Genomic DNA, 26,591 nt, shown 5'->3' with positions numbered 1-26,591 from the left:
CCATACCCTGACGAGGTGGTATTGGGAACGTCTTAGCCTAGAATTCCATCTAAGGACTTCAGGTCAACTTTCTAGGACGAGTCACACTTCATTCCTCCACACACAAGCTTACGTAGGCCGCACGTTCCTTGCGGAGCAAGGAACTTGCGAGGTGTAGGGACTCCTTTTCTCGAGTGCTGCTCACTCGGATTCTGAGTCCCCGGGTAAAGCCAAAGCCAGTAAGGCTGGGACTTTCCACCCTCCCTAAGGTTTAAGTCACCCCATGTAAATAGCGTGGTTTGTATTTCGGTTACGGAACAAATGACAAATTCGGAGATAATTTGTATTTTTCCTAACCATACAAACCTTAGCTATTTACACATATTTGCCCGCCAGCCCTGTCCCCCGTGAAGTCCTACCTCTAAGTGAAGTGAATCAGTTTACCGGTGTGTGGGGGGGAGGGGTAGCTAGCTACCGCTCCCCTACCCCCTCGCTAAATAGCATGGGGGGTAGTTAACCCTCGTTAAAAATCTAATGGATCGCCATTTCAGCTACGCCAAAAGTAATACCCCCATGTAAATAGCTAAGGTTTGTATGGTTAGGAAAAATACAAATCATCTCCGAATTTGTCATTTTTCAATACATAGGTTAGCACAAAGGGTGTGTTCTTCATTAGTAAAATAATCTTGTTTATTAGATTAAATTCCTTGAAAATTTAATGATTACTTAAAATGGAAATATTGAAGTTTCTGACAAATTCCTTATGGCATTTGTATCCAATATTGGATGTTAGTTAATATTTGAAGATTGAATTGAATTGTACTGCATGTGTTTCATACATGCTCATACACTGTAACGGTTTTGATGTTTTATCTCACCACTTGCTCTTCCGTGCACTGTTAATGTCTGTTAATATCTATTAACAGTGTATGGAAGAGCATACTAGCACAAGATTTATCATACTTGAATTTTTGTGACGTTCTTCCTCGGAAGTCGCCGTGTATAAACTCAACGAATGTTTAACAGAGTTTAGTTGCATTCACCTCGCCTCTGTTATCACCTAACTGCTTGCTCGCACATCAGTGACCAGCTCCCTCCCACCTTCCCCCTAACTGCTGTGTCTTACTGTTTGATGATGCCACTTTCCAACAATGATTCTCCTATCAACACCACATCCATGAAACTACCACCCTTTGCCAATACAGTGGCATTCATCTGGTTTCAACGCGCCGAGATCCAGTTTCGTAACAAGGGTGCGACTCAGTCAAGCGCTAAAGCAGACTTATGTTCCTGCGGCTATTCCTGAGGACACTTTCCCTGAAATCTCTGATTGGCTGTGTGAGTAAGAGGAAACCCCAATAACGTGCAACGCCCTCAAATCATACCTCTTGGAGCAGTACTCTCCATCACCAGCCGCCCGCATAGCGAAAATTTCCACCTCTGAACAATCGATGGGGAACCAAATGGCTTCACTCGCCCTCTGGAAAATGATCAGTATCACTCGCCTGCAACCTGTCGCAGACGGCTCTCCTCATGAAGTGAATCTACTTGAGGGCCACGGCGCCTATCCGAACCTGTATATGCTGCCATCCCCGATATCGATATTTTGCCTATGAAAGACCCGATGACTAAGGTTACCCCTTATAGACAGCCACTTCACCACCTTAAAGACCTCCATCAACGCCTCCATTCTTGACGTAGTAGACACCTGTTCAACGTCGACCGAAGCTGATGCGAATGCGGTAGGATACAGGTGCTCACCCTGTGACATGCCAGAGCGGCTACAAAACCGACCCACCTACCACTCGCTCACGCCCCAACCACCGACCTCTACAGTCACTTACTGACGCCCATCGGCCACAGTTATGCTACTACCACTCTAGATTCGGGGTGCTGCGAAGAAATGTTTGAACGGTTGTGTGGCCAAAAAAACTGGTAAGTAGTCCATCGCTTGTGGTGGTGGCCTCCCCTGTCACTAATCTTTTCCTTTTACATGATGCAGGTATTTGCGTGTGATTTTTGGTAGACACGTGTGCTTGCTGTTCTCTTCTGCCAAGGCCACTCGCCTAGACATGACGTAGTCTGTCTAAATCTGCTGACGTCCGCCTAGTACATGCCAATGGATCTGCGATCCCCATCCATGGTTATGAGAACCTCACATTGTCGATTAGAAGTGTTAAATATCACTGGAAGTTTCTCGTTGCTGACGTCACATTGCCGGAAGTTTCTCGTTGCTGACGTCACATTGCCGGAAGTTTCTCGTTGCTGACGTCACATTGCCTATCCACAACGCGGATATCCTCTTACATTATTACCTAGTCGATGTTGCTCACCGCCGGCTAGTCAACTCTGGATCTCACACGTCAACAGCTCTCCAGTCAGCCCCTCCAACCTCATTCTCCACATCAGTACACCCACGGATCCTACATCCACCTCCTCACATCATACCCGGAATTTTTCTATCCAGAACTGCGTCGAACGGCCACAGTTCTTGCCAAACAGTTTTTATCACTATGTCAAGACAATGGGTCCCTTGTAATGGACCCCTCTGCCTTGAACAGGTATTTACTTCAGACTCTGTTCAAGATGGAGATCACAGCCAAGGTCAGACAAGCTGTCAGACCAGAGGACCTAATGATCACACTTGAAAGATCTCAGTACATCCGCCATCAAGGGAGTACTTGAGATTCGTTCTGCACAAAAAGATATGCCAGTTTCGGGTGCTTTTCTTGGGCCAGTTGATAGCACCTTAGGTGTTCACTCTGGTTTCGATCTCAGCCCTGTCAACGGCATTCGTTTCCTTCGTTACCTAGACGACTGGTTAACCTAGCAGATTTGTTAGATACTCTTCTCCTTCACCAAGACAGGCTTCTTAAGATTGCCTCTATCTGGGGGTCATTGTAAACTGCAAAACGTCCTCTCTGCAACCCAAACAAAGTCTGGTATGTACAGGTATGCAGATAAGACACCCGTCTAGAAAAAGTTTTTCCATTGCAGAGCAGAATTGAAAAACCCAAGGAAGTGGATTGTCCCTTTATAATGTAAGACTCGCCACAAGCTCACCAGTGGCAACGCCTACTAAAGCACCTGACTTCCTACGAATGTCTAGTACCCAATGGCCCCCTTTGCATTTGGTCTCAGAGCAGGGACTCTCCAGATTTGCTTATTCCCGTAGGGTCTGAGCAGAGAAAAGACTTGAGTTTGTGGCTGCTCGATTCCAATCTTCTCAAAGGGGTAGATGTTCTCTCTCCTCCCCCTGACTTAACGCTCTTCACGGCAGCATCAAGAGAAGGGTATGGGTTCACCTACTACAGCACATGGCCCTAAGGATTTAGTCCAACTCGGATCGGCAGAGCCACATAAGCCTATAGTTAAAGACAGCCTTAGTAGCCCTTCAAGACTTGCAACACTTTCAGGCCACTCTAAACTAGTGTTGAAGAGTGGCAACACTATGGTGGTGGTGGCGGCGTATCTAAACAACCAACGAAGTACTTCGTAACGGAAGGTTTGCCATTTAGCTGTCAAGATCATACGAAGGACAGAAGACAATGTGATCTCCCTGTCAACCTCGTTCATTCCCGGCAAGAATATTCTGGCAGAAAACCTGAACAGGAAGACTCAGCTAGTGGGCTCCAAATGTTTGTGCAGGCCGTCAACCAGGCCAATGGCTTACAAGGTGTCAGGATACTCTAACCACACTACAGTGCTTGTATTTGTTATCCTGGGCCATAATTCTTCAGCCAGTTGATAAAGGACTTCTACCCACCTGAGGGTAAGTCTCCTACCTAAAAAACAAGAGTTGTATTTCTGCAGGAACAAATGACAAATTTGGAAGCAATTTATATTTTTCCTAGCTATACAAACCTGAGTTCTTTACACGTACTGTACTTGTCTCGCCATCACCTTCCCCCTAGGAGCCCTGCTAGCTCATTTACTAGGTGAGTGAGTGTGAGTGGGAAGCTGGGCTACTGTCATTGACACCTCACTTTAAAAGGTTGTATGGCTAAACCAGCTTGAGCTGAATCATATCTCCTACGTAAAGAACTCAGGTTTGTATAGTTAGGAAATGTACAAATTACTTCCAAATTCATAATTTTTCCTTACCATACACACCTGAGTCCTTTGATTGAACTTTCCTGCCATCACCTACCCCTTAGAAGTGCCAACCGCGATCAAAGTGGCTGCACAGTGAGCAAGCAAGGGGGTGGGGCTTTCATGTTCTCAGCCTGTAATTAGCCCTGGCCACCTGTTTACACCTTGCATAAAATTTTAAGGGAGCCAGCTGGCCAATGCTGTTTTTTAAAGACAGTTCTTCAACATTCATACCACTTTGGACATCTCCAAACTGTAAATGATTTTTTTCCTCTGACCTGTGGTTTTGTGACGCCATTGTGATTTATCCTACAAAAAGTGTTTTTCAAATTCTATATCCTCCCTTGATACTTAATATTGAGATCTGTGATTACTACCATATTTAGAATATATAGACCTGATGTTGAACTCCAACCAAATGATGAGCTAAAATTTTGCTATTAATTTTTTCATTATGGTAAAAAAATAAAGGAAGAAAAAAATACACAAATTGGAAAAGGGCATCATTTCATTTTCTATAATGTCTTTTAAGTTATATACCAACAATGCTATAGCTTTAAAACTAAGGGAGAAGATAGAATTTGAAGGGCAATAAGTGTATTCTCTCTCTCTCTCTCTCTCTCTCTCTCTCTCTCTCTCTCGTCTCTCTCTCTCTCTCCTCTCTCCTCTCTCTCTCTCCTCTCTCTCTCTCATCTCTCTCTCTCTCTCCTCTCTCTCTCTCTCTCTCTCTCTCTCTCTCTCTCTCTCTCTCTCTCTCTCTCTCTCTCTCTCTCTCTCTCTCTCCTCTCTCTCTCTCTCTCTCTCTCTCTCTCTCTCTCTCTCTCTCCTCTCTCTCTCTCTCTCTCTCTCTCTCTCTCTCAACTTCACTAATATTGCCGATATGCAAATTTTCTACTTCTGAATGTTAGTGAGATGTTGGATTGCATTGCCTTTCCTCTTTTGCATGATGAAATTCTTTCCGAAACAAAGACAAACACATAAAAGTAAAGAAATGTCAGAGGCAAGCTCAAATGTGTACTCTCTCCCCAAGGTTTCAGCTCTCACAGAAGGATGTGTAAGCTCAATCCTGTTTTAGGACTCAAGGATGTCTACAGATGCCATTGCTCACAATTTTTTATATCTAAATGTAATAATTATCAAAATTTCAAGAACAAGAAATATAGCATTTTCTTGTACGGATCAACATTTTTGGCTTGATGAGATACTTTTACTAATTATCCTACAACTATAAAAGTATGAGAAATTTTGCCAAATATTTTGCATTTGCATTCTCCATAGCCATACAAAGCTCCTTGAATATTTGTCATGACTTTGCATTTTTCTTCCTAACCCTACTACCTATGTATTGGTATTGGCTCAAAGGCCAACCTCTTAACTGCCGAACTATGTAAAGGACCCATGTTTGTATGGATAAGAAAAATACAAATCATTTTTCAAATGTGCAATGTTGGATGCTTGGACATCAAATATAAACTAGCTTTTGTGCAGAAATTATAATCAGATTTTTTTCTGGGTGCCAGTTAATGGAGTACATACTAGATAAGAGCTAGTATACTATATGTGGTACAAATGGATTTCTTATGACGATAATATGGAGGGGTTTCTTAAGTATTACTGGAGTCACTGAAGTTTTGGGAATAGGGATTCTAGTGAGTGAATAAGAGAGAGGAAAGGTGATATCTTTCAGCTACAGCTAAAATATATTAAGGGTAAATAGACGAAAGCAGAAATATATTGATAGTAAAGTGAGTTAGCACATGGGTATATTCTTTGGATTAAGAACATAGACATAGGTAGTATTTAAGATTTTCAAAGCCTGTATTTATATAATTCTTTTTCACAAAGCCTGTATTTATATAATTTTTTTTTTCCACTACAGTCGTTCCTGGCTGACATTTATCCTATTCGTAGCTAGAGGCATTATTTCGGGTGTATTCCAGGCTGCGTACGTATACACTCCAGAGGTAAATTGAGACTATTAAGTACTTTATCATTTACAGAGTCAAATTTATCTGTTAAGAAATATTTGTTTGGTCATTTTGCTAGATAATTTAATACAAAACAAGTTGATATTTCATAAGGACCCATAAATGCAAGATATGACCAAGATGTTTACATTATTTTCAAGAATATTAAATTTTGTTTATCGAATGTTCACTATTTTGCATTGGGGATCAAGTTTTGAGAAATTAATACATAGATAGAAAGAGTGATTTGGGTAATATAAGATATCAGTACATTAGATTTGGATTACTTTCAGGTATATCCCACATCGTTGAGAGCTGTTGGCGTAGGAACGTGTTCGGGAATGGCTCGCTTTGGTGCTATGTTGACTCCTCTGGTTGCTCAAGTTATGACACGGACATCTGTTCATTTAGCAACAGCTACATATGGCATTGTTGCTCTTTTAGCTATAACTGCAGCTCTCATGCTGCCCATTGAAACCAGAGGCAGAGCAATGACATAAAGGATCATATTACAATTTTCACATAGATATGACCAAAGACTTGAAATTTCAGAGAATCATCATACAATGATGTTTACCTAAATAAGGAGGCAGGCATGTACTCAATCACATACTGCATGTTGTTATTTGTGTGTGTAGTTGTGTATATATATGTTACAACACGAATACAAGCCCTCGTTCTTTACATAGGAGAGAGAAATTAGTGTAAGCTGGAACAGGGCTTTAAAAACTTTTAACAAGGTGTCAAGAACTGGTCCAATTATTACCAGTGGTAGTGGGGAAGCACCCCCTACTCACAACAATCCTACTTTAATTTCAGCTGTGGTTTAGAACAGATGTTCTCCTCCATGCTCCTGGAACTGGCTTTCCTAATGAAGACTTTAATAATTTTTCTCTTTCAGGCACAAGTGGTTAACCTTGAGGTTGCCGACATGCAGGTGTGTCTAGGCAGAGAGGACCAAGCGGCACTTTATGTTAGTGATGGCAACAGATTTTCACTGGCTTTTCCCTTCCTGCAGAGAATACTCCTGCTCGAAGGCATCTCTTTGTGATGAGTGTCGGGAGTGGTCGTCCTCCCAGTGAGAGCAGTATGGCAGGAGAAGGAAGAAGTCTAAAAAGAATTCCTCAAAGTTGAAGACGTCCCGACAGCTTCCTCCCTCTCCTTGTACTCTCACCTCTGCCTCTTCTGGCAGGCAGTCAAGCAAGAGTTATGGCCGTTTACCCCTCAAGTTAGGAAGTTTTTCACGTCTCCCCTGGAGAGGTGGCAAAACCTTCCATTCACCTGGAGGAGTCGCATCACATGACATGCTGCATCTTCTGTGGTCACCCTTGGGGTTTTCAGGTTCTCGTAGAAGGTCCGGTTACTAGAGGTGTTGATTCAGGTAATGCAGTAGGACAGTCCATCTGCTTCAGTCTCTCGCCCCCTCGAACCTTCGTCCTCTGCAGCAGATCCCTTCCCACCAGGGGATCTATGGGCTAGGACTCTGGCTAGTGTTGCTCCTACTAGCTCTCGTTTAAGGTTGGGCTCACTCCCAGGGTAGCACTAAGGCGAGTGTTCCACCAGTGTTCTCACACTTTGGAGGGAGGAGCGAGTTGGCAGCACGAGCTTGGGCTTGCCCATTCTTTCCCTTCTGAGCATAAAAACATTTTGGGGGCTTTTGGCTGGCACCCTCACAATTGAGAGAGGTTGCCCTCACCTGGGAGTTCTACTCCCCCGATGGCTTAGAAGTACAAGTTTAACTTGTCGCCTACACACTATAGCCCTTCGAAGTTCCCAGATGAGTCTATGAGTGATCATCTGGCAGACAAGTGGTTTGCTCAGCGCACTAGCTAGGTTGGTTCACCATTGCACTCACCTGGTTGGGTTGAGAGGGCTTGCGCGCCCACCTGTGCCTCATGTGAGCTCTCAACCCATTAAGCAGTCTCTACCTGGTTAGGAAAAACACACCTAATGACCACGTGCCTCCTCCTGCTGTGTGCCATCTCCCCCTTTTGGGTTAAGCCAACCCAGTTACGCTCCTGTTCAGGCTTTGCAGCCCACTCACGAGCCTACAGCAGTCTCAAAAGAGGCACTGCTGTTACAGATCTTTAAAGTGGCTTCTGCCAAGAAATCTATTAGACTTGCAGGTCCTGGGAAGGCTTCTGTGTCCTCCCAAGTTTCTGAGGTTCCATCCAACCCTAAACTTCCTCATGCTGAAGGGAATAACGCCCACACCTATTCCTCTTCGGAAGCCAGGTTTTCCAGCATGCAAATGTGTTCATGCAGAGCCAGACTGGATTACCATCTGGAGAACTCAAAGATTCAAACCAAAGGCTGCCAAGATGGAGCCCTTTTGAGAGAACCTAAAGGTAGATCTGGTAAAGCTGAACCCATGGCATTGCAAGAGGAGGCAGGACACTGCCTCCTGGAGACACTTTCCACCCCAGGAACCACAGGGGATCAAGATTCCCGAAGGAGGTCTCGTTTACAGACTCCTACAAACTTTTGCCAATCTTCCTCTTCGGAAGCCAGCTTTTCCAGCATGCAAATGTGTTCATGCAGAGCCAGACTGGATTACCATCTGGAGAACTCAGATTCAAACCAAAGGCTGCCAAGATGGAGCTCTTTTGAGAGAACCTGAAGGTAGATCTGGTAAAGCTGAACCCTTGGCATTGCAAGAGGAGGCAAGACACTGCCTCCTAGAGACACTTTCCACCCCAGGACCACAGGGGATCGAGATTCCGGAAGGAGGTCTCGTTTACAGACTCCTACAAACTTTTGCCAATCAAAATTGTTTAGAGGGTACCTTCCTCCAGTCCTTGCAACTGAAGACCATCATCCTGGTTCAACCCCTACTAAGTCTCAAAGGCAGAAGGAGAGTGCCAGCATCTTTGCCTCCTTCACTGGTAAGACTCAGGAGAGGAAGGACACAAATTTGCTTCCTAAGAACTAGACCTCCAAGCTTTTGCCGGACCAGAGTCTTCAGAAGAGGGTTCAGTGCTCTGCAGCCTCTCATGCAACTCGTGAAGCCTTGTTCCCTGTGGCTCAACCCGATCAAGTTTGGAGATGGATGACAACTATGAATCAGACAATTATGTAGGTGAGCTTCCATCTCCAGCCAGCCTGAAGGCTCTTGACACACAGGAAGGTGATTCAGTCAACCTTCATGCAAATCCTGGCCTGTATGTTTGTCAATACCGGCGGAATTAAGAGACAGATCTCGATCTTTTCCTGAATTAGACTGGTCATAAACTGTGCTATTAATCCATCCATCTTCCCGACAAGGAAGTGCACGACCCAGAGCTCATGATGTCAGGAGTATAAGCATGGCCCTGGTATTCAGAAATTATCTTTCTGTAATGCAGGTACTACAGGTGGGTGTATGGAGGCAACAAACCATCTTCACAGCCCACTAACTGCAAGACATAACACACAAGTCTCTAGAACATGTGGTGGCTGCTCAGCAAGTGATATAGCTATTTTTGTTCCCTCACTGGGCTGTTAGCAGTTAGTCGAGGACTGAGGTTATGAATTTAGCCTGGTATGAGTGGATAGAATAATTGGCCTCTTTTCTTTCCTTCATCTTCCCATCTCTTGAGGCATGGCATCCGTCTTCCCTGTCAGCTGAATCTCGATAATGCTGCAGGTATGCCCCATGTAGATGCTTAGCTATTGTATCATGTGATATCTTTGCTTTTGTCCCCATTTTCGTTACAAGGGAGAGATGGGGTCTGAGTACACCCAGTGTGTATATTAGCAAATCTATTCCTTATATATTGCCTAGACAGTGTCACGTTAGTATTCTTCACTTACTTCCCACCTTGCATGGGCCATTGACCATCCGTTATGGTCATGCCAGTGATTGACAAGTTATCAGGATACTCATCTCACTCATTACCATGCTCAGATGTAGAAATCCTGGGTACTGAAATTCCAGCCAGTTGGAAAGAGGGCTTCCACCCATCATAAGGAATGAGGATTTGTATTTGTGTTGGAACTAAAGACAAATTTGAAAGTAATTTGTATTTCATAATTATAAAAACTTAATTTCTTTACACAAATCTTATCCGCCAGTCTTGGCTACAATCAAAGTGGGGTTGTTGTAAGTGAGAATAGGTTGGTGCTTCCTGCAACCACTCATAACAACTGGACCGGTTGTTGCCACCTCATTCAAAGTTTTTAAAGCCCTGTTCCAACTTACGCTAATTTTTATCTCCTATGTAAAAAAAAAACTCAGGTTTGTCTAGTTAGGAAAATACATATTTCAAATTTGTCATTTATATATGTATATACACACACACTCAAACTTGGTGCTTGTGTTGTTCAGTGACGAATGGTGAAAGATTATCAGGATAATGTTATCTTGGACTCCTAACTTATACAGTAGCTATTAATGTCGGGTGAATTTTTTAACAATTATGTTATACACTTTTTTATATTTTTTATTATAAAAAGGGAGTGTTAGTGATAAATAATATATTTCAAGTTATAGCTATTTTATAAGATAAAGATAATTGTTTGAAAGTTTCATAATGTTTATGGGTGTCTTTTCAAAAAGGAATTAAATATTGGTAGAACAAAATACAAATATAGGTTCTCAATATATTATCTTCTCGAGATGAATATGTTGTAAAAGTAAGGTATGTAGGACTTGTTCTTGTAAAAATCAGTTATTTAATAACGAATACGTAATTGGATTATCAGTGTATAAAAGAATTTTTAAACAACTATACAAGGTTTGATTATCGTAGACCGGAAGAAAATCTGTTAATAGTGTGGTATCTTGATAATCAATTCATGCAAAGTTTTGTGTACGTAAGATGCTTTTGTAAAATATTTAAAAATTCTATCTCTTCAATTTTATTTCAGGATTTATTGAAGCGAAAACGTTTGTCATCCCCAGTTGTAGAAGCTAACTTACCTGTATAGGCACTTGCTTCCACAAAATATTAGTGATATCTTTTCAGTGGGGTTCCTACTTGTATGATCCCCGCTTTACGCAAGCACCAACTTGATTTCTGTTTTCTGCCATTTCGACACTCTTCCCCCTTTTGAGACTTTTTGCCACACACACACACTTCTATCCCTTTAGAGTTCCCACAACCTCATGTGCGGAACTGGATTTAAAGGGAATGCACCCTAAACTGATGCAGTACACTTACTAACTAAACTTTTGCTACATAAAATTGTACCTTCACTAACAAACCATACACTACTTATAGGGATTATCTTTCGGCAAAGCTGGAAGGTTGGCCATTAAGACTTAATGTGAGGTGGCAACCCTACCTGACCACTACAGTGGGGAGGGTAGGGGGTGGCTAGTGGTACTCAGCCACTTATATCTGCTCGCACATAGGTGAACTATGTCACTTTATTTTTTTTTTTTTACCTGGTAGAGATCGGACATGTTTGCTCTCTCCCTCTGAAGGCTTGGTCATAAAGGCTATTGCTTTACGTTGGATTCATTATTTTTCTTTCAGGTGTGACTGTTTCTTTGACACTCCCAAGTGTACCTGCCAAGGTCCTGAAGAGCGCTTCCGTGACACCTTCATGTCGTCGGTAGGTACCAACCCTCATTCGCTATGCCTGACCCACAGGCTTCGCCCTGTGATGAGTGTAGGGAGTGGCCTGCCTCCTCGTAGGAGAAGTTTGGCTGTCATAGGAGGAAGTCTAAGAGAGATCTCTTCCTCAGGTGCGAAGAGACCTCAGAAATCCTCTTCCCGCACCACTAGATCTCTCTCCAAAGCCCTTCTTCGCCTGTCCTCCTCCGGGAGGTGATCGAGTAGAAGCATAGACCAATTAACTCCATGGCAGCCTCGGGGTACCAGGAGGTTGTTGTTTCTCCTAGAGGAGCACCTTCGCCTCCAGCCGCTGGAGAACCATTCTCGCTTTCAGATGTTCTGCAGGTGTGACTGTCTCACTGGAGTGACTGAACCCTCTTCCATGGAAGCTTTGCTTCTGCTCCTTCAGCGTGGGGCATGGAGAGATCCTTCGCCTGTAGCCGACGCTTTAGCTGTTTGCGAGGTCCAACTCTACCCCTTCCATGCTGTAACGCGTTCAGCGTTCCCACTTGCCCATCCGACAGCCTCCTGCTGATGACGAGTCCTCTCGCCACCTTCAGATCTTTTCACTTGACAATCCACAATCTCTCCTTTTTCTCCACAGGCTATGCTCCAGCATACATGTTCAAAAGTAGTTGCAGAGACCTCGTCAGCAAGATGAGCTTGCCCACGCACCTGGCATTAGTCGAACACTTATCAACAAACCCGGAGGAGATTGTCAAGTAGTTTAATATGCTTCAGCATTAGGAGGCATGAGTAAGACTGGAAAGGGTTTTCTGTCCCACAGGTTTTCCCCCTTACAGGTAGAAAAACCAGAGGAAGTAATCCTGAAGGGCCAATCCTCACAAAACTCCAAGAGCTTTGTTGTGCCCTATGGACACGATGATGAGTCTGCAGCCATAAGCAATTGGCAGGCCTCACCATCTGCAACAATAACAACAAAGGGTTATAGTTCACAAGACTTGTTGTTCCCCAGGGGCAAGAAGGGATATGTATACACAAGCAGTTGGCAGGTATCGTCGTCTGCGGCAATAACCCTGAAAGACTATTGCTCATAAGACTCGTTGTGACCCTGGGGACACGATAAGAAAGGAGGAGCCCCCAAGAGGTCACCCGGCATCACCCTCTTGAGGCAATAATTCCGAAGGCTTAAGACTCAAAAACTCAAAAAATCACCATCAGGGTGCTCCAAGGAGCTGGAACAAGGCCCGAAAAATCCAGAACCTCGCTCACAGATGGGAGAGGCACTCTACAATTGGCGGAGAAGCTCCGTGCTTCAAACACTAAGGGCCCTCAGCGTTCTGTCAGAGGGTGTTTCGCATAATCAGCGAGCTTAGAAGATTTACCTAAGTCGGCTTCTGGGTTACTTTCATACTCCTGCATTAGGAGGCACGAGAGAGAAAACCCTGACTGGTAGATCCGAGAAGCACCATTTAAAGCAGCTTCTGGGTTACCCTTGTACTCCAGTAATAGGAAGCACGAGAGAGAAAACCCTGACTGGCAGATCCAAAGAGTACCAGTTGCAACTCCTCTCGTTCATACAGTGGAGCAGTAAGAACAAAGGGAGCAGATGCCGAGAGAGCTGTATCTAAGGGCATGAGAAACTGTTCGTGCATCACCTCCAGAATCTCGGAAAGTCGACTGTGATCAATCCTTAGGGAGGCAGAAATGCACTCCCACTGTGCCCTTAACTCTAGTACTGTACTCTCAAAAAAGACCCTTCCTTAGAGGGAAGACCCAAAAGCCTTAAGAAAGGCAGGAATTGCCATAAGCGGCAAAGAGAGCCACTTCCCCAGTGGTGGACGCCTTTGCTTCGCTAAAGGAAGCAACATTGTCCGTACCTAAGGGATGTCCCGGGGACAAGGAGCCATCACTCTTATTCGAGTATCCTCCGGAGGAAAACGAGTGAGCAGAGTTAGAGTGTAGAGATCGAGCCGACAAAGAAAAAAGTCAAGACTTCTCAACCTTCGAGGAAAACCACGAAGGAGAAGAAAATCCCCCCCCCCCCCCACCTCGGAGGATGGCTAATACCATCACTTAATGAAGAGAGTCCTGCAAGCAAGAGTGACCGCTGGAAGCAGGACCTAAGGAATGGGGATCGGTCTCAATAGTCAACAAGAAGGTGCCCCTTTGGCATCCTTCACGGGCAAAACAAGCCAGCAAGATAAGATTCTGAAGCCCAAAAACTCCTTGAAATAGCAAAAGTAAAAGCCAGTTGTTAACAGCAGAGAGAAGCATGTCTACACTCCTCTGAGCCAAAAGGCAAAAGTGGAGATACTGTATATCACAGGTGTGTGTGTGAGCGGGGTGGCCGGTCTACCTCTCCAAAAGTCTTATGGCTAATTACCACCTTTGCCAAAGCATATTCCATATAAAGAGTAAAAGGGTTTGTATTGAATGTCAGAACAAACATTGTTTATACAATATATTAAAGGTATTTCAATCATTTTTAAGATTACAGAGAAATTTTACTCTGTAATGAAGTAATTGTATGTCATTTCACATATATGTACTGTATATCCATTGAAAATTATATAAATAATCAAATACAGTAGTTACATTTCTAATATAACAGCATAATTTCAGGTTCTAGCATGAAGGAAAGTTTGTGTGTAATAAAACGCTAAAATAAATGAAACACCCTTTCTCAAAAATATTCTACAATACAGTTCACAATACTGTATCCATAAGAATTACAAAATATTGCACCACCAATTACTTACAGCCTCAGGGGGACCATGTGATATATCCTCTGAGGAATCTTTATCATAGTCATTTTCTTCATCACTAGATGATGCCCAGTCTGTATTATCTTCTGATGCAGACTCTGCTGCCTTGAGAGAGTAATTTATGATAAAATTTAGGTGTAAAAATTACCCTTCCAGGAGACGACTTCTGCCCATTCCTGCAACAACAGAATGCTTCTTTAAGATACATGCAACTGGGGAATAAAATAATTTACCTTCCTTCTGCTCAGTTTAAAATATATAATATTCACATTGGATGTTTCATAAAGAATTTAATACAAATTGTAAGACTTGTTCAGTTTCTCAGACAATGGTCATTAATTCATATCTTTTGCCAACAAGGTATGAGACTTTCACTTTGCAATCGTCCTTAACCAACGATGGGAGCAGGCCATTGTTGATATCTTTAGCACTGCAAAGGAACAATTTAAAGCAAAGAAAGTTGGGAAGCTAAAGTGTCTATGAAGTAAAAATATTGTAGGAACTTTTTTTTGTATGAAATACAATTCATGAATCACTCCTAGCAGCTATTGGAAGAAACAATTATTGATTATTGGTTGCATCGAGTGGTAGAAGAACTATGACTTAGTACTCTAGTGCCAATTAAGAAGTTCCAAACTAATCAAATAATAATTTGTTAAGGTAGCCAAAATTATGGAAGTTATTATGATATTACTCATCATTGTGTTGATTTTTTTATAACACTACTACGTTAGAGCACTCTAAATTCTGGCTGCCTTTGATACATAGAAGATGAATCGGTTGCATTATAAGACATACAACAAAATTAAAAACTTACATCACACACTAGTCAGTTGTCACCACATGTCTAACCATGAATTTTATCAATCTATTTTGGGAATTTATCCCAAGGTAGGAGGATGAAAACATGGATTAATAATTCCAAAGAGATAACTATCGTATGATCTAGTAGAGTGCTATAATACAGTACTGGTAATCGTTTGGCAATTAATTATGATTTGTTCCAACACGGAGTACTTACCTCGAACTCCTTTCTTAGGAGTATCTGGGATCTCCTCCCAACCGACCAGAATTTTGTGTAGTTTACCCTACCTCCGTTTTCTATGCGGGGGAACCTCTGGCGGAGTGATACGCGCCATGAGGCGACCCGGGGTCAAAGAGCGTGCTCGCTCTGGTCTCGACCTCCAGTAAGTTTTCTGGTCGTGATAACATCTCGCCGCGCTATCCTTACCCAGTGCGACCCTTTGTGTCCCACGCGGTCTTCTTGTGTTCATACCTTACCTTATCCTACACTTTCCCTCTGTGTTCCTGTGTCTTGTGGTGCTTTACTGTTCGTTATGGAGCATACACGTCGTTGCCCCAGCCCTATGGCCGGTAAATCTTGTGGGGCTTTTCTGTCCAAGCCGGAAGTCGACCCCCACTCCTTGTGTTCGTCGTGTAGGGGCAGTGTGTGTTCCCCTGCAGCCACGTGTCCGGAGTGTGAATCCTGGAATGAAGTCCAGTGGGTGCGCTACAGCACCAAAAAGAAGGCGGCTACCAAGAGCTCGCCGAAGAAGCCAAGCATTGCCTCGCCTCTTGCTTCACCCGATGCCTCTTCGGAGAGAGCTTCTCTGCCGCCATCCCCACCCCAGAGTAGGGGACAAGGTAAGTCTGTTGCGGGGAAGCGGCCCATTGCTCTTCCCCAGGAGTCCGTGATGCCTGTTGGTGGGGATGTAGTGTCAGTTCAGGCAAGTGGGGGGCCTGAGTGAGGGACGGAGTGTGTTCGGGAGACGAGGGCCTGGTAACAGCAGGTCTCGTCTCTACCGACGATCCTATGTGGGGGAAGGCTGCCATAACCTCTTCCCCCGCTTCGTGGATCTGCATTTCAAGTACGTCAGCGGCCGGGGGAGATGCCGAGATGGAGGACTCTCCAAGTTCGGACCCCCTCCTGTGGGCGCCGCCGAGACGCCCTTCAGGTAGCCCATGAGACTGGAGGAGGAGTTCGACACCTGGTTTACCCGTAAGAAAGTGCCTCGCTTTCCCCCGGCACCCTCAGCAAAGCTCCCGCCCATCTTTCTCCAGCCTTCTTCGTCAGCGGACCGGCATGAAGAACCACCAGCAACACTGGACTACTCGGACCGATCAGCATGTTCGTACCAGTCTTCGGTCTCCTCTTTTGGGTTGTACTCCTCGGAAAATGAAGGTCCGAGGGACTCGAAGAGGAGACGAGACTGATCCCGCAGGAGGTGGTCCCGTTCCCGTTCCCAATCTCGCCATGGCAGGAGGCGTTCCAGATCCCCCAGGAGGTGTCACCATCCCACGCAGTCACCTCCTAGGAGCTACAGCAGCCGCGAGTACCTCTGGCTGGCTCCCGAGAGCTCCTTCTCCATCCTCGAGGTACGGCCCCTCCAGCAGACCAGAACATCGGCGGAAGTCCTCGCAACAGGTCTTGGTTGACAGGCATAAGCCCGCGAAGGTTCCGACTTAATCCGCACAGCCTCGTCCCGGACCTCGGACCTTCAAGCGAACGCCCTAACTGTAAGAGTCATCCAGCTAACACGGGGAAGCCCGCAGCCACGTGGATCCCCGCAGGAGGAGGTAGGCCCATGACGGCTACCCTCGTCCCTGCGGGGCTGCCCGCTCAGCGAGTCGAGCCGCCGAGAGTTCTCCACGAGAGGAAGATGCCTCCACCTCAAGTGGAGCCCTCCGCCTTAGACGTTTCTACTCAGGCGGAGGACCACTCAGCCGAGGCCCTCGTCGATAGCGGAGAATGTTCAACGGACGAGGTCTCCACGTATAGCAAGGTCCTGGCCCTCATCAGGCACCCTCATAGGCTAGATGAGCCGAAGCCCTCGGCGGACGAAGCCTGGCTCTCCGGCCTTAGCAGGCTGGTGGATAACCCTGTGCAATAGGAGCCTTCGCTGGCTCTTCCCCTGGCGAGGGACGTAAGGCTGGGTATGGACCACATAGATAGGTTCATAGCCAGCCAGGCGGACGCTCCCAGGAATCAGAGCTCCTCCAAACTCCTCCAGGGGCTTAAGACACAGAAGCGTTTTTGTCTCCCGGAGGGGCGCTGCGGAGGTCCCTGTTTGGTTGAGCCAGCAATCGCCATCCTTAATCAGGGTGCCGCTGAAGACAGGGCTTCCTTCGCTCCAGTATGTTTTTCTCCGTCGGAAGCCTCCATGATGGAGGATATGGCCCTGGATTTGGTGTACGTCTCATCATGGTTAGACTGGTGGGCCTGCACGTTGGTAGGTTTTCAGGCCTCCCACGACCTCTCCGTCCCCGAGAACCAGACCTTATAGAGGGAACTAATTAGCTCAGGAGGGAAGGCTTTCAAGTTCCTATCATACCAGTCCCTCTCGCAGGCAGCCAACTAGATCCTACGGAAGAGGGACACAGTCCTGAGTAAGTTGGTCAGGAGACTACCAGACAGGGAAGCACGAGCCTTGAAGGAACTTGCCCCTGTGGGGCGATTCGGTGTTCCCCCTGAAGGCGGTGGAAGAGACGGTGGAGAGAGTCAGAAAACTGAAGGATGTGGGAAAACCCAGACCCCCTCCAGCAAGACGACCGGCCCATAGGAGAACCTCTTTGGATGTCTCTCATCCTCCCCGCGCCTCGCCGATCCAGCCCAGAAGGGACGCCCCGTCGGTGTCATGGCACCAGCCCTCGCAGCCCTCCCGTAGGGGTACTTCGACTCATCAAGCAAGCTTCAGACCATCCTACTCTGGCTCCAGGAGAGGACGTTCCAGCCGCGCCTCTCGAAGGAGATAGGATGGGAGGCCCCTCACTCCTGCCGAAGCCTCAGGTAGGGGAATGCCTCAATCACTCTTGACAAGCATGGCGGGACCACGGAGCAGATCCGTGGACCGTAAGTGTGCTGAAGGAAGGGTACAGGTTACCCTTCCTAGCGGAGCCACCCCCTCTGATCCCGGACCAGCAGGCAGAGTGGTTAGCGCCCAAGGACCCCTTGAAGAAGACAGCGTTGCAGGAGGAAGTTTCGGCCATGCTCGCGAAAGGGGCAGTAGAACCAGTCACGAATCCAGGACCGGGGTTCTACAGCAGGCTCTTCCTGGTGGAGAAAGCGACAGGGGGCTGGAGACCGGTCATAGACCTCTCAGCCCTCAACAAGTTCATGTGCAAGACCGACTTCAAGATGGACACCCCGAAGTCGGCCTTGAGGAAAGAGGACTTCATGATGTCCATAGACCTCAAGGACACCTACTTCCAGATCCCTGTCCACCCCTCCAGGGTAAAATGGGGTACCCAGACGTTACAGTTCAGGACCCTCTGCTTTGGTCTGTCAAAAGCTCCTCAGGTCGGTGAAGAGTCTTCGCAACAGTTTCAGCCTGGGCACACGAATAGGGCATCCGCCTGATTCGGTACCTAGACGACTGGTTGTTGCTTTCAGCCTCAGAGGGAGCACTAAAGGAGCAAGGCGCGAAACTTCTGCGGTTCTGCAACGTCTTGGGTATCATCATCAACCTGGAGAAGTCTCAGCTGATACCCTCCACCAGGATGACCTACCTAGGGATGGTTCTAAACTCCCGGTTGGCGAGAGCCTTCCCCTCCGCGGAGAGACTGGACAACCTAGAGCAGATACTCCGGCCCTTCCTGTCGGGCAAGCCCAGGAGAGCCAAGGATTGGCAAAGGTTGATAGGCCATCTCGTGTCGTTAGAAAAGTTAGTCCCCCAGGGGAGGCTCAAACTCAGGGGCGTGCAGCGGAACCTGAAGGAGCTATGGAACCGGGGGGACTCCCCGCACAAGATAGTCCCGGTGTCCCCGGAGACGAAGGAGGTCCTGAAGTGGTGGCATGTCAGAACAAACACCCTCAAGGGAATGCCCTTCGCAGTCGACCCTCCGAGATGCTGCTGTTCATGGACGCATCCAAGGAGGGTTGGGGAGCCCATCTTCTCGACAAGACAGCAAAAGGAAAATGGGACTCCCGAGGAGAGGAGACGGCACATAAACGTGCTGGAACAAAGGGCATGCCGAGAATTCGTCCATCTACTCTGGGGAAACACCGTGGCTCTGATGTGCGACAACGCCACGGTGGTATCCTACGTGAAGAAGCAGGGAGGACTGAAGTCGAGGGAACTGTGCAGTCTCACGACGGAATTCCTGGAATGGGCAGAGGAGGAGCAGATCAAGATCAATGCCAGGTTCATTCCGGGAAAGAGGAACGTCTTGGCTGACGGCCTCAGCAGGATGGGTCAAGTTGTAGGGTCAAAATGGTCCCTACACCCAGGAGTGGCCAAGACCATCATCCTGAAGTGGGGCTCGCCGGTAATAGACACCTCTTCGCCACGAGACTAAACGCACAGCTCCCCGTATTTTGTTCTCCTGTGCCAGACCCAACAGCAACGTTTGAGGACGCCTTTCGACATCCTTGGGACAATCTCGACGTATACGCCTTCGCCCCCTCCGGATTGCTCAGGCAGGTCCTCAACAGGGTGAGGCGGGCGGACAACCTGTGGATGACTTTGGTAGCGCCCTGGTGGCCGGAGAGGGAATGATTCGCAGACCTAAAGGAATTAGCGCACCTTCCGCCTTGGCCACTTCCGGACAGGCCAGACCTTCTCCGGCAGCCTCACTTCCAAAGGTTTCACGAAAACCCTCAGTCCCTCCGCCTCCACGCGTGGAGGTTATCGAGCGTCTCCTGAGGAAAGAAGGATATTCGTCGAAGACGGCAGCAAGGATGTCAGGTTACCTAAGAAGGTCGTCGGTCGCAGTATACCATGCGAAGTGGGTTACCTTTACAAAATGGTGCTCCTCGAAGAACATCAGGCCATTAGGGGCCTCCATTCACGAGATAGCAGACTTCCTGATCTATCTTAGGGACGAAGTAGGCACGTCCATTCCAGCCATCAAAGGAGCCCAAGCGGCGTTGGGCCAAGTCTTTCTCCTAAAGGGCATTGACCTAGGTGCTTCTAGGCATATCTCGATGCTCATCAAGAGCTTTGAACAGTCGTGTCCCCCCCAGGCCACTAGAGTGCCCCAGTGGAATGTGGGTAGAGTGCTGAAGATGCTATCAGAACCTCCCTTCGAGCCTCTTAAGCATATCCTAGTCAAGGAGCTCACCATCAAGACGGTCTTCCTGTTAGCTCTTGCTTCGGCGAAAAGAGTAAGTGAGATACATAGGCTTTCTTACGAGGTCTCTCACTCGAAGGGGTGACGAGAAGCTACCTTCAGGTTCTTACCCACCTTCGTGGCCAAAACTCAGAACCCAGCTGTTTGGGACCCTATGTTTGAGGGGTTCTCAGTGCCAGCAATCCCGCGGATGGACAACCCGAGGGACTTGCTTCTGTGCCCAGTCAGGGCAGTACGGAAATACCTAGAGAGGACGGCCAGACTTCGCTCCTAGACTAAAAGTCTGTCTCCTCAGGACTGGTGAAGAAGCCTGTATCCAAGAATACAGTCTCCTGGCTGCGACAGGTTATCTTGAGAGCCTACGATAGTTCAGGAGTTTCCCTTCGGGGAAGCCTAGACCCCATGACATTAGAGGCTTGAGTACTTCGTTAGCCTTCGAGAGGAACATGGCAGTGGGCCAGATCCTGAGGGCAGGTATGTGGTTAAGATAATCTACCTTTACAGCTCACTACCTAAAGGAATGTTCGAGAAAATCCTTGGATGGATTCTCTCTTGGTCCCGTTATTTCTGCGCTCAAGAAGATTTAAAGGTGTAGCCCCGGGGAAGCCGTGGACGGTAAGTCCAAGAGACACAGGTTCCTTCCTTACCCCTTTTTCCCCCCGATCACCTTCCCCTTCATGGCCCTTGATTCCTTCACCTTCCATGGGATACACTGACAGTGAAAGAATACGTCTGCAAAGATTTTTTTTTTTTTTTTTACAGAGGTGAGTTACTTAAACACTAAGATAGTTTTTTGCATAGTTTCCCTATTTCTCGTTTTTCTATTTGAGGTCAGCAGAACCTAGCCTCCTATCTAGGGTCCTCTTTTCTCTTCGTCGACGGTCTCTAGGTCCGGTAGGCCACTCCCACCTCCTAAGGTATAAGTTTCCTAAGAAAGTAGTTCGAGGTAAGTACTCCGTGTTGGAACAAATCACAAATTTTAAGTAATTTGTATTTTTCCTAACAGTACTTACCTCGAACTCCTTTCGGGTTATGGCCCGCCCATCCTGCCCCGAGTGCCTTACAGGACTTCATAGAAACCTATCTAGCTAAAACTTACTGGAGGTCGAGACCAGAGCGAGCACGCTCTCTGACCCCAGGTCGCCTCATGGCGCGTATCACTCCGCCAGAGGTTCCCCCGCATAGAAAACGGAGGTAGGGTAAACTACACAAAATTCTGGTCGGTTGGGAGGAGATCCCAGATACTCCTAAGAAAGTAGTTCGAGGTAAGTACTGTTAGGAAAAATACAAATTACTTAAAATTTGTGATATTTTAATCATGACGATTAAAGTTTTAGCATAAGCTTGCTATATACATTAAGGCTTTATTTGCAGGTATGTTTGTATCAATTATTGTAGCCTAGTATTTTCTTTTCCTGTTACTCTTTTGTTTCTATAAATAGTCTATGACATTTCTACATGTTTGAATTATATAAAAAGGAAATTGGGAGTCTAAGATTTATCTTATACTGTACTACATTCAAAGTTGCCAACTTTCAGTACTGTATATCAACATATTTTTTTTTTTGCTCAAATCACTATACCATAGGCTGAAAACAGCTGAAATCTGTTATTGAATTACATTAATAAAATTAGCTACATTTACTTAATGGTCTTTAAAATCAGTTGCATTCCACTGTATAGTTTAGGAAACCACTATAGAAATATATGCAGTGCAATGATTTTTTTAACCACACGTACTTTGAAAGCCGAATCTTGGATCATTTTCACAACATTGTACAAAAATTTTTATTTAATTTCAATTTTATATATCACTGTAAAATACCTACCATACCATTAATTACATATGAAAATATATATGACAAATTTGGAAGTAATTTGTATTTTTCATAGTATAAAAACCTGGAGCTATTTATAAGGGTATACTTTCGGCATAGCTGAAAGACAAGCCATGATAATTTTATTGAAGGATAACTACCCCATCCACTAGTTTGCGAGTGGGAGGTGTGGTGGACTGGCTATCCCGCTCACTCACATCTCTCAGCTGAGTAACCACTTTGCTTTATGGCGGGACTTCTGGGGGGGACAGGGTGGCGGGCCAATTTGTATATATGAGGTAATGCACTGATAGCAGCCTGCAGAATTTTGTGTGAGTGGAATTAACAGTGTGGCTTGTCTTTAACATAAGAACTTGAGTACAAATCCTATTGTTTTTAAGTCTTACCCAATAACCTCCCTCAAAAAGGTATTGGGGATGTAATAAGGTATTATTATTCTATACTTAGGAGGCACAAGTCTTACCTGCGGCGAGGTGAGGTCAGCTATGCTGAGGGTTGCGGAGATGTTTTCCCCAAAGGGGAGAAGGTAAAAGGAAGAAAGGAGCCAGTCATTCTTACTCATTCACCCCAGACTAACCTGGGTATCCTCAGCCCTCAAAACTCTGCTACTTGTCCCTCAGGGACAGGTAGTGGGCCCATGAAGGTCAATTTTCCATAAGCCCACTTACAGTATCTGCGGCACAGAGTAATTTCTTGAGCGCCAGGGACATAGCAACGCCACTGACATTACAAGCTCTGGGTCCTTGGATGGAGGAGGGTCTAGATTGAGAACAAATTCAATAGCCTTCCAATCCCGGAGGGGAAGGAAATCCTTGTGATCCTCCTCTTGACCTGCCCCGTGCTGGTCTACAGTGCCGACACATGGGGCAAGCTGGTGTCATTCTTTTAAGGTAACACCACAGACCCCTCGCTGGGTAAAACCTCAGTTGAACGAAGACACTCTATCCGGAATGGGCTGCACCTAGGGTACAGCACACTCAGATTTTGAGCCGTGGCAATCACCTCAGTGACGCCGCTGAGAAATTACTTCTCCCCGTCTCCTAGAATAGGAGACATCAGAAGATGGATCATACAACACACTAACTCTCTTGGTCAAAGCAGCAATCTGCTGCCTGGCATAAAGGTTTGAGAGAGGGGCCTTCAGGGACTGAAGGGCCCGAACTGTGTTACCAGTAGGAGGTTGAGATCCGATGAGGGACAAGTTATCTCAAACTTTGTAAGAGTAAAGACATCAAAGGGAGAGAATCACCTCCCACGACATCAGTCAGAAAGGATCGAACACTTCGTCTGGAAGACCGACGCTGAAAAGTTTCTGAGGTGCCTAGACATCTTTTCCGCAACTCGTTGCGAAAGGCCTCTCTGAGAGAGGAGGTGCAGGACCGTTTCCAGGTGTGAAGTCGAAGCAAAGCTACAACTTTGGAAAGTATTGGCATGTGGCTGCTTGGAAGATCGTGTCGTGAAGGAAGATCCCTCAGAACTCTGTCGGGAGCTGCAGAAGGTCCAGGAACCATTCTGTGTGATGCCATAGCGAAGCTATTGGAGTCATTGATAAGATCTTGCTTATCCTGACTTGGCTGAGGACTTTCTCACCAGACCGAATGGGGAAAAAGGCGTACACCTTTAAGCTGCCCCACCGATCTTGGAATACATCTTGTTCGAGGGACTGGGAAACGGTCAAACGGGAGCCTGAAGTTCAGGGCCGTTGTGAGCATGACAACAGTCGGGGGACCTCATAAAGATGACAAATTCGGAGATAATTTGTATTTTTCCTAACTATACAAACCTTAGCTATTTAAAGTGGGTAATTACTTTCGGCGTAGCTGAAAGGACGAGCCATTAGAATTTTAACGAGGGTTTAGTACCCCACCGCTAGTTAGCGGGGGGTAGGGAGGGTAGTTTGCTACCCTCCCCCCTCACACACCTGTGTGGTAAGTTCACTTTGCTTAGAGATAGGACTTCATGGGGGACAGGGCTGGCAGGCAAGTTTGATTAAATAGCTAAGGTTTGTATAGTTAGGAAAAATATAAATTATCTCCGAATTTGTCATTTGTTCTGTAACTGGAATACAAACCACGCTATTTAAAGTGGGTGACTTACCCCTTAGGAAGGGTGGAATAAGTCCCAGCCATACTGGCTTTTGGCTTTGCCCGGGGACTCATTATCTAAGTGTGTCAGCACTCAACAATAAAGAGCCCCTCCACCTCGCTCGCACCTTGCTATGCAAGGCCTGCGGCCTACATAAGCTGTGTGTGAAGGAAAATGTGTGACTCGTCCTAGGAAGTTGACCTGAAGTTCTTTAGATGGAAACTTTAGGCTAGGACTCTCCCAATACCACCTCGTCAGGGTATGGGGACACGACAGTATTAACTTAATACTAGGAACACAAGGGAACATGGTTTATCTGCAGTGGTTTGAGGTCAGCTGTGCAGAGAACCAAGGATGCTGCTTTCCCCAAGAGAGGGGAGGATGAAGAAAAGAATAAGGGCTAGACATACCTTTTCTTTCATGCAGATTAAGACCGGGTAACAATGTACTCAACCCTCTGCTACTTGTCCATTAAGGAGCCTGAGGTTTAAACCAGCTGTTGTGCAGCCACTACAGGGCCGATAGAGAACGTATTGAGCCTCCTGTGGGTCACGTCTTGCAGGTAGTGGGCTGTGAAGGTCGTTTGACGCTTCCATACCCCTGCTTGTAGAACCTGCGTCACTGAGAAGTTCTTCTTGAAGGCCAGGGACGTAGCTACTCCCCTGACATCATGAGCTCTAGGGCGATGTGATGGAGGAGGGTCAGGATTCAGGGACAGATGGATTGCCTTTCGAATCCATGCTGAGATGGTGTTCTTGGTAACCCTCCTCTTCAATCTCCCAGTGCTAACAAACAATGCCTGCACTTGGGGATGAACTGCAGCTGTTCTTTTCAGATATAGCCTCAGACTCCTTACTGGGCACAGTAGGAGATGGTCTGGGTTATCTGTTACGGATCGAAGACTCGAAATCCGGAAGGAGTTGAACCGAGGGTCCGGCACTCCCGGATTCTGAATCTTAGCAATAAACTCAGGGACGAAGTTGAACGTTACCTCCCCCCTTCCCCTTGAATGGGCGATGTCATACGAGAGACCATGAAGTTCACTAACTCGCTTGGCTGATGCCAAAGCTAGTAGGAACACTGTCTTCCAAGTCAGGTGGCGATCTAAAGCCTGGCGTAATGGTTCGTAGGGAGGTCTCTTAAGAGACCTGAGAACTCGAACCACGTTACATGGAGGAGGTCTCACTTCCGACTGAGGGCAGGTAAGTTCATAACTATGTATGAGTAGGGAAAGTTCCAGCGAAGAAGAAATGTCCACTCCTTTGAGCCTGAAGGCTAGACTTAAGGCTGAGCGATAGCCTTTCACTGCCGAGACTGAAAGGCGCATTTCTTCTCGCAAATACACGAAGAACTCTGCTATTGCTGAAATAGTGGCATATAGAGTAGAGAGATACCCCTTCCACGACACCAATCACAGAAAACTCTCCACTTCGCCTGGTAGACCCCTGCGGATGACTTTCGCAGGTGTCCAGACATCCTTTCCGCAACTTGTTGCAAAAATCCTCTCTCCGCAAGGAGATGCTGGATAGTCTCCAGGCGTGAAGCTGAAGCGAAGCTATGGTTTTGTGAAAGATGTTGGCGTGTGGTTGTTTGAGTAGCTCGTGTCACGGAAGGAGTTCTCTCGGAGGCTCCGTAAGGAGTTGCAGAAGGTCCGGGAACCATTACGCGTGATGCCACAGCAGAGCTATGAGAGTCATTAAGAGGTTGACCGATAGTCTGGTCTTGTTGAGTACCCTCCTCATCAGACAGAACGGGGGAAAGGCGTATACGTCGATGTTGTCCCACCGTTGTTGAAAAGCATTTTGCCAGAGAGCCTTGGGATCCGGGACTGGGGAGCAGTACAGCGGCAGTTTGAGGTTCAATGCTGTCGCGAACAAATCCACAGTCGGGGAACCCCACAAAGTCACGACTTTGTTGGCTACTTGACGATCCAAAGACCACTCGGTACTCGCTATCTGAGACGCTCTGCTCAGACTGTCGGCGAACTCATTCCTTTTGCCCGGAATGAAGCGAGCCAAAAGTGGAATCGAGTGGACTTCAGTCCATCTCAGTATCTCTACTGCAAGATGGGATAGCTGTTCTGAAAAGGTACCTCCCTGCTTGTTGATGTAAGCCAATACTGTGGTGTTGTCACTCATCACCACCACAGAGTGACCCGCCAGGTGCTGTTGGAACTGTTGAAGGGCCAGAAAAACGGCCTTCATCTCTAGCAGATTTATATGGAGGCCATCTTTACAAGAAAGAGTCGACTGTAGAAGCCTGGGGACCCGTCGACGACCTCTTGGAGAGCGC

At 46.5% G+C, this 26,591-nt stretch overlaps 1 protein-coding gene and 1 long non-coding RNA gene across 4 annotated transcripts in view; one reads left to right on the top strand and one right to left on the bottom strand.

Moving 5' to 3' along the window:
* The window catches only part of LOC137630572 (synaptic vesicle 2-related protein), a 115,644-nt gene extending 103,283 nt beyond the window's left edge, over positions 1 to 12,361 (top strand). For 2 of the 3 annotated variants that reach the window (XM_068362105.1, XM_068362106.1), the window contains exons 12-13: positions 5,951 to 6,035; positions 6,332 to 12,361. In XM_068362105.1, the coding sequence (XP_068218206.1) occupies positions 5,951 to 6,035; positions 6,332 to 6,538 (292 nt within the window). In that variant the 3' untranslated portion in view covers positions 6,539 to 12,361. The remainder of the gene's footprint in view (positions 1 to 5,950; positions 6,036 to 6,331) is intronic. The other variant, XR_011041734.1, reaches the window with a different exon arrangement.
* A 1,137-nt stretch (positions 12,362 to 13,498) lies between these two features.
* LOC137630573 (uncharacterized) overlaps positions 13,499 to 26,591 on the bottom strand; it is a 74,757-nt gene continuing 61,664 nt past the window's right edge. Inside the window, exon 3 of the long non-coding RNA XR_011041735.1 lies at positions 13,499 to 14,483. This is a non-coding gene — a long non-coding RNA (uncharacterized lncRNA). The remainder of the gene's footprint in view (positions 14,484 to 26,591) is intronic.

The sequence above is a fragment of the Palaemon carinicauda genome, chromosome 38, assembly GCF_036898095.1.
Source record: "Palaemon carinicauda isolate YSFRI2023 chromosome 38, ASM3689809v2, whole genome shotgun sequence".
NCBI lineage: Eukaryota > Metazoa > Arthropoda > Malacostraca > Decapoda > Palaemonidae > Palaemon > Palaemon carinicauda.
Note: the sequence above shows the minus strand (reverse complement) of the source record. Positions and strands in the feature narration are given on the sequence as shown.